Below are 14379 nucleotides of genomic sequence, written 5' to 3' on the forward strand. Positions count from 1 at the left end.
GATGTGTGGTGTTGCAGTCCAGTCCAGAAATACAGAGGTGCAAGCCTTATTTTGAAAACTTTAGCAATAGTTCTGGAAGTATTTCTGAAACAGATGCATCTTTGAATGGAAAGCCATATGGGAACTGAGTTTAAGAATCAGTTGTTAAGTATCCTTTCCCTTTGAGGAAAAAAATCTGGTAAGAGTTGTGTGACCTTATCCAAAGAGTTTGCTTTTGCTAAAATCTGAATAATTCAAGGAGAATAGGGGTGGTAAATTGGTTCTGGTGTAGGCATTATTTCCTTTTAAAGGTAGTATCTTTGACATCTGTAGTGTCCATCCAACAAGAAGTAGCTTGAGAGGAAAAAATACTTGAATCCTATTTCAAAATTTTTAACATTTTTTTCCCTCCCTGTTTTGGCATGTTTAAAATTTTTTTTCCTTATAAATCTGTCTCACAAAAATCTCTTCTTGAATCAAACGTCTCTTGTTCAGTTAGGTCTATCACAAATGTAACTATGTTCTGGTGTTCAGGTGAAATGAGTTCTCTGCTGTTGTCCACTGCTACATTAGAGGTGGGGGGAAGTGAGAAAGCCAGACTTCTCATCTATGGGTAATGCTCCTCTCTGACAGTGATTTTTTTTTTTTTAAATAAAATTAGTTTTATGCCTTGACATAAGGGAGAAATAGAATAGTGATGTACTTAATGTGTGGGTAAAGGATAACATATCTAATAGAACACAAGGTATGTTATAGTTATCTAATAGCCTCTAATAGTTTGGGTGAAAGGAATCAAAATTCTTTCATGATATTTGATTGCTTTATTGACAGAAATGAAGTCTTCGGGGTAGGAGAGTGGAAGTAACTTTTTTGAGTCCCTGTTAGTATGCTTTTTTCTGTATACTGTATCCCTCAGTTAGTCTCCGTCAGATACCACTAAGCTATATGAGTCTGGACTTGAATGAAACAGCAAAGGAGAACATAGCTTCCTACTTGGTAAAAAAAAAAAAAAAAAAAAAACAACAAAACACAAAACCCCACACCCAAAACAAAACGAAAACAACAAAAAAACCCCCAAACACGTAGAACAAACCAAAGCCCACTCCCCCACCCCCAAACAAAACAAAAAAAACAAACAAAAAACCAGTCCATGAATGTCAGGGAGTCTAGGGATTCATGTCCAGCATCTTTCTTTTTCTACTGGGCTGAATTAATTCTCAGAGACCTGAGGTCAAGTACTAACACTTCTAGCTAGCACAGAAGAAGGATGCAAAAGCGGTCCTTGGGTCAAAATGACAATGGTCAAGAGTTTCCTAAAATATCCTGCCCATGATTATTCTCCAGCTCAAGAATTTTTCTTACAATTGACAACAGATTGTTGGAAAGGGAGGAGTGAATTGTCTTTCACGCTGGAAGATGAGGATAATGAGATTTAAATTAATGTTCAAGATAATATTGCATTTATTTGCTGCTGAAAACCTTATATTTGCAATCCTTATTTCCCTTCAGACAGGCATGATCTATAGCAGGAGGAGTGATATTGCCTACAAAGGATGCCCAGGGAATGCGTTTAGCTTTCTGAAGGTGATGGTTTGAGCCAGAGCTGTGGGTTTAAAGTCTAAAACAGAATTCTTAGAAGTAACTTTTTGCTGCTGACAGGTGTTGCTGCAAGAATCGTACTTCATAAATCTTTTTTTTGGAGCAGCAACCATAAACCTCAAGTGGTTTGTGAGAAGGAAACTGAAATTACTTAAGTCTCTGATCATTCTTTCCTTGGTGACAAGTATGGAAGAACTTAGGCAAAAAATTGTTATAAATCTTCTGAATTGTTTATGGGATAGAGAATGTTAGTATGTTCTATCACTAACTAGCTAACAATGATAAAATTTTGTTCGTTAAATTAGGGAACTCATCAACATCTGTCAGATTATTTTCCTATTCCATATATTGGTTATTCATTAGTACCCCTTAGGCAATTTAGGCCATGTAGGTTAATTTTAATACAAGCAGTAATTCCTTTTCTTTCTGTTTTCATAGGCACATGAAGAAATACAGGAGTGTCATATTAGAAAGGGACTCCTGGAGTCTAGTGCCAAGCTCTTACATCAACTCATCAAGTTCTGTCCTAAAACTGGATAGAATACTGTCTCATCACCTTTACATTGGAGACCTGTTCCAGATTGCTCCACTATTCACTTAACCAGTTGCCTTTTTCTTTTAGTATTGCTATTAAAATACCTATTCTATACATCTGTTCCTCCCCTTAGACTTTTTTCCCCAATGTTATCATTGTGTAGTATAAATAACCCCTCACTCTTTATTTCATTGACAAAAACCTCTGATCTTAGTCTCACCTCTTAGATACAACCTCTGTTTCTTGGATTGTCTTAATGACTCTTCACTATGTCTATTGAAATCTATTCTTTGAATCAATGCAACCAGTGTTCCAGGTAAAACCTCCTCAAGACCTTGAATAGTATTAGGGCTTTCTTTTCTCTACCAGAAATACTTTGACCAATGCATATTAAGATTAGCATTTCTTTTATATGTCTTCTGCACACTCGCAGTTTAGTCACTAGGTGTAGTACTCCCACATTCTTCTCTCATAAGTTTTGAAAAGATCCCAATTTTCCATAAATTCTTACTGAACCTTAAGTGCATAACCTCGTACTTTGTACTACTAAGCTTCAGGCTTTTTTTCTTTCTCTACTTCAGTCTCGTGGTGATTTAGTATTTGGCGTGATTATATTATATTTTTATAAGTGCAAATTCTTTGTCTGTAGTGAATCTTACAGGATTTTTTGATGGAAAACATCTAGCAGATTCTGTTATCACTTGTCAGATGCCCCAACAAAATCTGACTGCTTCTTGGGAATGGTGTGTTTATTTTTAGTTAAACAAAAACAAGCTTGCTTTTACTTTCTGACTTTCTGAGCTCTGATTAGTTGAAATTCTCATTACAAAAAGACTTAACACATTTTTTTTCCTTGTAACTTTGACAAGCCTCTGTACAGTGTTAGAACCTGCTCAAACTTGTCAGAAGCCTAAATGCTAGTAAGGCCTTATTGAGCTGGGTGCTAATGGATGAGTAGTAAAGAAACCAACTCTTCAGCTGAAAATATGGATGGCATGGCATTCTGAATGAACTCAAACACTGTTGAATACTAGAAGCTTCATATAAAAATAGATCTCTGACTTAGAGACTGGACTTCATGTGTTAAAAGCCCCTCTAATTTTTCCCCTCTGTGCTCTAAAACTCATTCTGAAAACAGTTCGGCAAGGGTGGTTGTGTCTTAATTCTGTAGGCACCTTCAGTCTCTGGCAAATGGGATGTGGAAACTGTGCCTGTATTTCAGCTGCTTTTTTTCAGTCCTGAATCATAGTGAAAAACCTATTTCCATAAGCTGTTTAAACTTAGACATTGTGACATGACTAGAACCAGCTGAAGTGGCAGAAGGATAGTAACTTCTGGCAAAAGAGGGACAGCTAGCTGGGAAGCAATAGTACCCTCGATAAAGATAGTAACACTTGCTAAAAGTTATCATTTGGAGCTGCAAGGTTATTGCAGAATTAGTCTGCAGTTGTGCAGTGGTATTCCACTTTAGCAAAAATGTTAATTATCGTTCTAAAGTGCTGCTGTTGCCTAGATGGAGGACTCCCATCTCATCTTCAATGAGCAGGCACTAAAGTTCCCTAAGTACTGAATTGGGTGTAATACATTATTTGGGGCCTGAAGAACACATCTAGAAGTGCTTTGTTCTGCCAGGACTCAGTAGCTCAGTACCTAGCCTATATGTAGACCATTGGGATACAAAATGAAGTTTTCCTCTGGTATGAATCCATCACATTTTCCTGGTGCACGTTTCGATAGATTAGATGCTACACAGATTGTGGCAACAGCAACATCTTTGGCTTTTAAACACAAATTTTGATTGTGTTGACAACATTCTCCTGTCTTTGGAAAAATTTTGTACAAAAGAAGCACCCCCACAAAATATTGGAATGTCAGGTTCAATTTTCCTTTATCCTTTTCCATTGTGCATACAAAAACTATTATTGGGATGCAGTTATTCTCCAGCCTTGCTGTTAGAAGTGGTTCTGTCAAGAAATTGTTCCAAGACTCTCTATCCCAAATAGGCATAGTAAGAGGGAGCATGACTTTTTGTGAAGGGCAAGATATAGGTCCTGTTTTCTGCTCCAAACAGAAATGCTCACTGGTGCACTGTTTAAGTTCCTGTTCTGGACTTTTTCCTTGGTTTAAATAATTGTCATAGAGTAGTTCGGGGAGAATGTCATACAACACAGAATGGATAACAAGAAAACAAACTAATTCTTGAAATGCTTTGCTCAATTAACTAACTTAAATGTGAAAATATCTTAGGGGTTGAACTGCTTTCCTCACTGAAAATAGTCCTTGATTTCAAATGCATACATTCTGTTGATAAAAATATTTTATCACAAGGGGGCACCAAAGATTTTTCTTACAGAGCAGAACTTCAGTTGTTTTTCTTCTTGCTTTAACCCTTACACACTAACTCAACATTATAAATACAAAATGTTTTGAATAGCTTAAAGCAAGGGTGGCCATAATTCCTGCCCCCAGGAGCCGCATACCAAAATTTTCAAGAGAAGAGTGGCATCCTGGGAAGCAATTCAGATGGTATTACTTCTCCAGGGCCTCCTTTACAGGGTGAAGCTGTGCTGGGCACACAGCCAGGTCCTACAGCAACCAGGCAAGATCATAGAATCATAGATTGACCCAAACAGTGCCTGCTGGCTCAATTCTTCTCAGCCATGGACTTGGATTATCTGGCAGTCTCCATGCCAGCCTGGTGTTGGCTACAAAACATAACTCTCTCACGGAAGTGTTGCAGTTGAAGTATTTGAGAATGGATAGTTTCAGGAGCTGCACGGTCTGGACTCTATTTCCCAACTACAGAAAATGTATTTGATAATAAAATCCAATATAGTTTTACAAAGTATGGATAATCTACAAGTGCCTCCTCAATCTATCATGATTTAAAATGATCACAAGAAAAATATCTCATTGTATGCATTTTATTCATACTTAATTGATGTTCTGATGGCTTTAGTGAACAAGAAAGGGAAAACATTAACTTTTTTAAACTCAAAATTGGGAAGGGGCTAAGTATTCCCACACAAGATATTTTAAACAATATCAGAATGGCAGCAATTTTTTTTAGTTTTAGTCTATTAAATGAAGACTGGGTGAGAATTTGGGAACTTAATGTGTTCTTTATTCTTTAACTAGGTACTGCTGGAGTCCAGGAGAGCAACAGGTAGGAAAGTAGAATGCCTACAAAATAAGAAGGCCGTAATTTTGTATGCTTTTCTGAAGCATTATTGAAATCTTAAGGAGCACCTACTAGTTATGGATTCTTACACCATTCTTAGCACCTGTTATGTTGACACCACTGTGTTCTGGAAGCTGACGTACATGAAATTTTTTTCTTCTTTCCTCCTGATTTTTTTTTTTTTAGCTGGATCAGTCTCCCAGTCTGCTTCCTTATACAGCTACACAAGCAGCCGTGGCAGTATAACACAAAAAGGTAGGAACTGGTGGTCAGTGGGATGTGCTGCCTCAAACAGCACTGCTGCTATCCGCAGGTTCAGTGTATAAGTAATCTCTCACACGGATAACTTAGGTCTTAGCTGGGGAATCCTGGGTTTGGGGACTGTTGACATCTGGTTGATTGTACCAGCAAGACTGGAAAGATGCATGCATTTAGTGTTTCTTGTTGGGTATATGCCACCCACTGCCAGATGATCTTGTTAAAAGACCTGTTTGGCATTATTGGCATATGTTATTCCTATCTGCTGAGGCTTCTTCATATGCCTCTTGCGCTGGCCCTTTAGTTGGCTGGAACATCTGTTAAGCCAAGATCAAGGAAGTGACCTGACTTAAAGCAAGCTACAAGTAACCCCAGAAAAAAAACCAAAACCTGGCATGAAATTTGCTTGCACAACTAAAAGTAAGAAGTGGTGGTAAACTTACATTTTGGCTGTGCTAATTTAAGCTTTGCATTACAAACCATGACTCCAGTTTATCTACATGAAAAATAGAGAATAGACAGTGACAATGCAACCTTTTGTACATAATGCCAAAATTTCTGATATATCCCCTGATAGTGATCTCTGTGAGAAATAACTGTCATAGTTTCTTCTGATCTGTACCTTATGTTTCAGGTGAAAGCTATGCTATGTTAACTGTAGTAGGGCTGCTAGCAAAAAACTCTCTCTGCCTTGCTATAAACTTATGCACCATGCCAATTTTTTTATCTTTTATGTGGTTTGATAGCTGTGGGTCTAGTAGTGCTTTCCTGATTTTCATATTGTCTTCACAGAATGACTTTATTTCTAATACACTTCTTCAAACTGCCACAATCTTGCTGAATAGTTTTTTCAATTAAATCTTAATGCTCCTTTCCAAAATTAGAAGAGAGAGTGTGATATTCTCCTAAAGCTCTAGCAGTTATTTCTTAAGACACTAATACAAATTTCTGAAGGGATCAGATGACTGCAGGTATGAAGTAGGTAGCTGGCATGTACGAGGCAGCAAGAGTGCAAATGTATATCACAAATTGCTAAGTGGTCCTTCCAAATTCCGATTAGCTTTCCAGGTATGCCTCTGTATTCCCTTTATCTTTTCCAAGACCCATACTGAGAAAAGGGAAATCAAACTTTATTTAAAGCCTTTGAACTTGATAAAACACCTCTACCTTGTCCTGGTAGAATAAGATTGTTATAGGAATCCTTGGGCCATTGGTGACATGAACAACTCAAGGAATATTGTCCAGTGACTATCCAAACAGAGAGTTTTGTAGAGGTCAAGCTCTTTGAACTTGCCTTCCTTCTGACAGTCTCCTCCACTAGTAAAAGGTTTCTAATGTTGATAGACCAAAGCTATGTCTCATCTCTTCCTTTACTATTTAGCCCTTCCTATTTTATTTTTAAGCACTTTCTTTTTTCTCTTCACCTAGACTATCTTCAGGAATGTTTTTTTTTCTCCTTTCAGAATTCTTTTGAGGGCTCATATTTCCAATAACTGTTTCCTTAAATGTCTGCATTAACTTTTTCTGACAGCCACAGAATTGCATTAAAGTGTGCTGTAAACTAGAACTATAGGAGGGAGATGCCAGCAGGGATGGAGAGGACCAATTTATGTTTTCCTCCCATTTGTCTTCCTGTGCAGGTATCTTCCTGTGCTGGCCTTCTGCTAGATCACCATATTCTAAAAATGCTAATAATTTGAAACCTACTTCTAGTCTTTTTACTTCCTCTTGTCTAGAATTTTACTAGTATCACATTTTTAGAACTTACTCTCTATCCTGTCTAGCCATGCATCTTTTCTACAAGATCAGATGCTTTTGGGATAGATCACGGCCTTGACTATATTTATCAAACATTCTGTAGGTCTGCAGTTCTGCTAAGCTAAATAATAATCAAAATAAAAATAAGAGAAGAGCATGGAAAGAGAAAAAATGTGGAAAAGGAGGAAAATGAGCTTGATGTTTATATATCAGCTTCACCAGCTGGTGAACATTTAATTGGCAATATAAAATCAGCACTGAAACGCACATACACAAAATATTCGACCTAAATGTGTGTTGTTAACTAAGATAATGAGAAAGTGATAACAACTGCTAATAGATTCTCCCTGAGAGAGTATAGTGTGTATTTCCTGGTAAGCTTAATGCAAAATGCAATCTTTGAAGTACACTACAAAGAAAAAAAAGACCTAAGAGTTTTATACCAAAATATACAAGATGACAGAAGGAGAGAAAAAGGACTCTTGGTTTTTTTATCAACTTGTTTCCAAACTTGAATTCTATCTAAGCTGACTTGTGGCTTCCACTTCTAATTTAAAAAAAGATGCATTCGTCATGTTTCTGTTGTTTTTTCTTCAAAAATAACAAGCAACTAGGGAAGTTTAGGAGAATGTTATACACCAAAGAGTATGTCTAAACCTACCTCAGAAAGAAAAAGGGGCAGGGGGAAAAGCAGTGGAGTGAACGTTAGCTTAAGCATTTGAAGTCATATTAAGTAGTTTGGTAATGAGACAATGCAGTCTCATATACAATGCAGTGCAATTCTTCTACCTGTTGGAAAGGTTTCACTTTAGATTTTATGGGCTATCTTGTTATGCACATTTCTCTTACCTATACATTAGGTATACCTATTTGAAATATTTCATAATCACAACAGAACATGTCCTGATACGTAGCACTAAGAAATCATGTGTTTAAATGTATGCCATTCAGTGTTAACCTACTGTTTGTCATGTCTTATTGAACAGAATTTGCATACAGAGAATTTAAGGGTAGTTAACACTTCATCAGAATACTGATGATTCTATTTAAATTGTCCATAGCTCACTTAAGTTTGAATCTTTATATTTTATTCTTTGCTTCTGTTGAATATGCTTTTCATATATATCAAACTTTTGACTGAAATGTGTATCTTGGCTGTGATATTATTCAGCTTGTCTCTTAGGTCTTTGGAAATACTGTTCTTCCCTTAAGTGGGGGGAAAAAACCCACAAAACAATCCACCCTGAAAAGCTAATCAGACAGCTAACAACATTCCATTAAGACAATTAGAAGTATTATTTTGGCATTTAGTAATTAGACCAGTGGTTGTGGTATTTGGGCAGGCACCCCTAGGAGTGGGAATGCACATCTGGAGTAGAGGGTGCAAAATACCATGTGTTTCTAGGAGATGAAGCCATTTTCCCTGCCTCTATGATATTTGATTTGCTGCTTGGTCATTTTTGAGTCATCAATTCCTGGACTTTAAGCTGTAGTCTCTGAGCATGCGCATTAGTTCTATTTTTACTTGATCATGGATTCCACCAAAGTAATGTAAGAATTAAAATAAAACTGTTTTTCAGAGCTGAAGTGTATGACTGGAGATACTATACTGTTCTGTGAAAGGGGGCACAAATGATAGAGTTTGCTGGGAATGGGAAGCTCTTGGTGCGTTTTGGGCACTTCCTGAGCACAGCTGATGGACTAGGCTTCTCAAAGGAGTCCTTCATGTAACTTGCATACATGACATCTTGTACAACTGATCCCAGTGGGATTTATGCCAAGCTACTGAAACCAATGCTGTTCTGGAAATAAGCAGCAGTAGAACCTTTGAGGAAACTTTCATGCCAAAAAACCTGAAGGTGCCTGAAGAATTTATGCAGTTCTAGGATCAGATACTCGCTAGGTAGGATGTTTTTCAGATCCCAATTGTAGAGCACCTAAAGTCCACTGAAATCCTCACATAGGAGTCTGAATTCCTTCTTTGTACACAGCTTTCGCTGACCATACCAGAAATGTGACTTTTTCTTATATCCTGGAGTACCCCCTTGAGCCAAGGAAGAAACCAACATTCTGGGAGTAGACTCTATTCTATGTCTCTTAATGTCTTTTCTCCTTCCACCTATGCTATTTATAAACTTTTCCCTAACTGGGGGAAAACGTAGCTACCTTTGGATTTCTGCTAGGTCTAGGCCTTGGCAGCAGGAGGAAGCAGGGAAGGCTGTTACCAAGGCTGCATGTTGTGTTCCTGGCACATCACAACGGAGCCGTTTGTACCTGTTAGGAAACAGCCCAGGTTCCATCTTGGCCTTAGTGATACAAAGCTCCTCACCTTTTCTTACTTGACTGCAGTGGAAGTTCTCTACCATAGATAGGACTGACTTTGTTACTGGGGATCAAGCCTTACAGCCCGCTTACGGATGTAGAATTATTTGATACATGATGTAAATCCATTGGTCGTATGTTCTGAGATTTTTTTTTTTAAGGCAAAATCCCATGCGGCTGGAGGGTTTTGCTAATGTAGGAGAAGGCAGAATATCATTTTAGACTGAGAACTGCCTAGGTCAGTTGAGAAAAGAGTGTTTAATTTCATTTCTTGCTGCAAGTATTCTCCAATTCCTAGTTCACAGGCATCTCTTTTGGGACCATATCATCAGTGTGCCTAATATCCGAGTCTGCTTCAGGGAGATTTGCAGCAGCAGTAGAAGTATATGCTTACCGCTCAGCTCATCCCGTGCATTGTTTGCAGTGCCATAGCAACCTGGCTTTGCTGTGAGCCATCCAGCAGAGCCAGCCCGCCCTGGTGCAGACCAGCAGGCCCCAGCCAGACCCAGGAACTCTGCAGCTTCTATTTCTGGTCTGTAGTCAAGGATTTCACCTTTGCAAATGAGGTCGTAAGCCTGCAGGTGTGGGTGCCAGCCCTTATGTATGTAGAGCCAGGATGCAGTCGAAGAGGCTTACCACTGGTACGTAGCACTTTCCACGCAGGGTGATGGACTGAATCTGTGTCAGACAGGGGGTCTGACCCCAGAGTGATTGTCTTAGGTACAGAGACAGCGATACAAAAGAGGGGGATTTTGAACTGCTAGGTTTAAACTTGCCCAGCAAAATTCATCAATCTGAAGAGAGAACTTTACTGCCTTCAAATGGCATCACAAAAGACGGAATTGTCTCCTAGAATGAGTGAGATTTGGTTATCTGGGAACACCCGCAATTACATTTTTTTGAATTTTATCATATGATTTGTAATATTTGCTGTTCAGGGCTCCCAGAGTCTCATACAAATCTGTGTTTTCATTAAAACCAGCAAGCTTCTAGTAATCAATTTTGCAGAGGAAAGCTAACAAGTAGTTAACTGATACGTATGAGAAATAATCTAGTTAAATAATAACTTGAATTATACTTAAATCATTCTTGTGATTGATAGTCACCATTTTTATGCATGGGTCAACATTACAGCATGTTCTTAAAGTTTATTTTATTTCCTCAGACTAAGTTATTTTATTTCAGAATATCCAGGAAGGTTGCCATGCCTCACTACTTTTTGTTTCTGTTCAGTAATCGTAGTTGAATAAGCTTGACTGTATTGCTTGGATAATGATATTTCATTTTTGTGTTTCAGAGCCTCCATGTATAACAGAAGAAGTGTTTGTAAGTATGCTTTATAAGGCTTGATCATTCATTTTGTCATGCAACTGTAGAACAAAAAAAGCAAAAAATGTTTTTGGAAACTGTTGTCTGGTTTCTCATTTCTTTCCTCTGTGTAAGTATAGAGTACTGAGTAATTTCTTACAATTTTCTCAGACAGAAAAATAGTTAGTTTGCAAATAATTAGGAAAAAAAAAAGTAACAGGAAACTATGGAGAATAAGGATGGAAGTGGAAAGGAAAATGAAATAGGATGAAGGAAGGAAACAATCAACTAGAAGGTTCAACATGACAGATTTAACAATCTTCTCCTTACTTTACCTTTTCTGCCCTTTGCTCATAGCTCATTGTAGGATTTCCCTGATGTTTGTCTTCTCATTTGAAAGGTATATATGTTTGTCTGTTACATCGTATGAAATGACACCTTAAATCTTGCAGCTTAGGTAATGTTTACCTCTTCCCCATTTTGGATGCCTTTGTAACTGTGTATTTTAAAGTATAAATGTATTGCTATTCCTTTTGGGAGCCTTCAGATACTATTTTATTTATTTACACTGTTTATTATCATAAACAGAATCAACATGAATTCAGGTAGAGATAAGCAATATATATAGCAGATATTTAGCATATATAAATTTGTACTTGAGAACATCTCTCAACTGCATATTTACATTGCATTAAACCTTGATTCTGCAGGTTACTTAATGTGACTAGACATGTCTGACTCCAGGTGAACTTCACACACGGACATGAAGCTGTCAGAGTTCTATGCAGGATCAGGGTTTTGTACTAACTTTAACTTTTGACATTTAAAGATGCTGTTTATTATCTATTTTTCAAGAGTGGAAAGGTATTTATCGTTTTAGTGGGTGCTGCAATGTGAAATGCAGACCTTTCAAGATGGTGCCATTTTTACCCACATTCAGCTTCTCCTTTGGTGTCTAATAATATTTCTGTGTTTCTGTACTTTTTTGTGATGGCAGTAATAGAGAAAGCTATCAAATACTATAGATAGAAAGTCATTAGGTTTGTTTCCACAAAATATCTAAGAAATGGTTGTATACCATTGCCAAAATGATTTTAAAATTCCTTTCAATGTTATAAGAGTGATAGAAATCAGGCCCAGGATATTCCTGTTTGTACACAAACTGCATGAAGGCAAAACTGCAGTTTTAGACCAATTTTTAGCACACCTTGACCTCCAGTTGCAATTGTAAGGCAGCTTTTTCTAGTCATAATTTGGACTGTGCAGCAGGAAAGATGGTATGGGAAGAAATGAAACAATGCTTCCTGACACAAAAATCTAAGCTATAGTATTCTATATGCAACTCCATAACCTATAATGTGCAAATATGAAAGTGCAGCTATGCTTTCAAATGAAACTAAGACTGACTACAAAAAAACCTCCAAAACCCAGAGGAAAGTATATTGTGTATAGAGGCAGTAAGATCAGTAAGTAGTAAAGCTTGCATTAATAAGATCATAAACATTTTATTGATTAATCAACCACTGTGTTTACATTTCTTGCTGTTATATAAGACTACAGAGAATTATATCCTTGGCAAATTAAAAACACATGTGACCTGCATATTCTTAAAGAGCTTATACTTCAGCCAGTAATAAATGAATTGTTTTGAATAAGTCCTTTGAAACAATAAAATATTTTAATGGGGTATTATCATATCTAGCCATCTTCAGATTCGTCCTTATCAGTGTCAAATCTAATTGTGCATTACCCAAACCAAACATGAGGCAGACTGCAGCTTTTCTAATGAATTTTTTTGTTAATTGTGTTAACACTTGCTGAATTGAGATTTCTGGATCTGATTGATTGCCTAGCAACATTAGCGAGAGGATTTTCTGTTGACTTCAAAATGCTTTGGGTTAGACACTTTGGTAAATTCTCCTATTTAATCAGTGCCCTAACATCTCCAGGTCCATGGTACTGCAACTGCATTGGACCATAGGCCTGTGATCCAAATAAAGCATGATCTCTGTAATGCAGAAAGTTTTGCTTTCAGTGTTGTCAGCGTTTTCCAGGAACGAGCGTGAGCTAACTTGCCTGTCCTGTATCAGTCACAGCAGCAACCACAAGTGCTAAGGAATAAATGTTGGCAGACTAAGGCTGGACAAACACCGTCAAGTCTGGTTCTGACTTGTCACGCAGCACATAGGGGCCTTCCTGAGTTCATATTAAAGCACATTAGCTCACGATTTCTTCCTTACCTGAGTACAAGCTGTCTCCATTTAGGTTAGACACTGTGGGGTTTGGATCAAGATACTGCCTGCCTACAAGTGATACCACATATACTGTGCATAACCTCTCTTTAATGCTACTCCTCACTAGTGCATTTCGATGCTATGAACTTAAGAAAGAGAAAAAAGATTTGTGTCACAAGACCTTTGCTGATATTGGCAAATACATTTGATTTAGGTGCATTCTCCTTGTGTTGCAAGGCAGAAATAATAGAATATTCAAGAAACTGAAACTATTAAAAACTGTTTAAGAGTCTTCATTATACTGAAGACAGATTTCTGAAGACCAATGGAATAATGTTCTACTTTTACCTTCTGTTGAATTGAAATGGGGGTGGTGGTATCGAGTGCAGTAGAAGTAAGACTGGGATCCATACTTACTGATTTGTCAACAGCAAAAAAATTTAATTTCTATTCTACAGTTTTTGAGTCTTGTTAGCAGGACTTAAAATGCAGGGGTCAGAAAGGGTACAAAAACACCTGCAGACGCAGTCTTCACTTCTGATGAGGTCAACAGGAAGCCTCCCAGTTCTGTCAGATTCAAAGTATGGCATACACTGCTTGCTTGGTAAGCCAAATTATAGATCAGTGAAGTCCCTTTTATTCCCCAAATAACCCCAAGCAGCAGTGTGGGAGCAGAAGCAGGCTCTGGTGAACTTTTATACTCCCCTCCTTCTCAGATGTGAGAGAGAAAGGTATAATGTGGGGAATTTCTAGACTGTTAGCTTATGCACATTTTTTCAAAAGTAAACATGCATATTTCCAGCATTTAGAAGCTGTTGGGTTTATGAAGGCTTTATCTGTAAATTTCTTGGCAAAGGATTTACCTTCATGTGTGTTTTTTAAATTGCTAAGGACCTCAGCAGTGTGCAATGGCTAGAATATAACAATGATGCAATGATTATATTCTCAAAAGTGGGAAATAACATTTTGCAAAAGTTTGCATGTGATATCTCATGGAAAAATCATTGTTTGAGGCAATAGTGCATTCAAACCATGTTAGCACAGATTAGTACAAGCCTTGCTTTGTGGTTTTGTCTCTCTGTAGGAAGAATTCTTAGCCACAGATGATATGCTTCTGGACTACTTTAACGAATTTTTGAGTCTTCCGGTAAGTACCTTACAGAAATCCCTTGCAAAATACAAGAAACACCTTACTAAGATTAATA

General features: G+C 37.5%; 1 protein-coding gene across 1 annotated transcript in view; it reads left to right on the top strand.

Moving 5' to 3' along the window:
- The first annotated feature begins 10453 nt into the window (after positions 1 to 10453).
- Positions 10454 to 14379, top strand: part of RGS22 (regulator of G protein signaling 22) — a 75569-nt gene continuing 71643 nt past the window's right edge. Inside the window, exons 1-3 of the mRNA XM_050915643.1 lie at positions 10454 to 10490; positions 10930 to 10958; positions 14259 to 14321. Of these exons, the coding sequence (XP_050771600.1) occupies positions 10454 to 10490; positions 10930 to 10958; positions 14259 to 14321 (129 nt within the window). The remainder of the gene's footprint in view (positions 10491 to 10929; positions 10959 to 14258; positions 14322 to 14379) is intronic.

This window comes from Gymnogyps californianus, chromosome 2 (genome assembly GCF_018139145.2).
Source record: "Gymnogyps californianus isolate 813 chromosome 2, ASM1813914v2, whole genome shotgun sequence".
Lineage (NCBI taxonomy): Eukaryota > Metazoa > Chordata > Aves > Accipitriformes > Cathartidae > Gymnogyps > Gymnogyps californianus.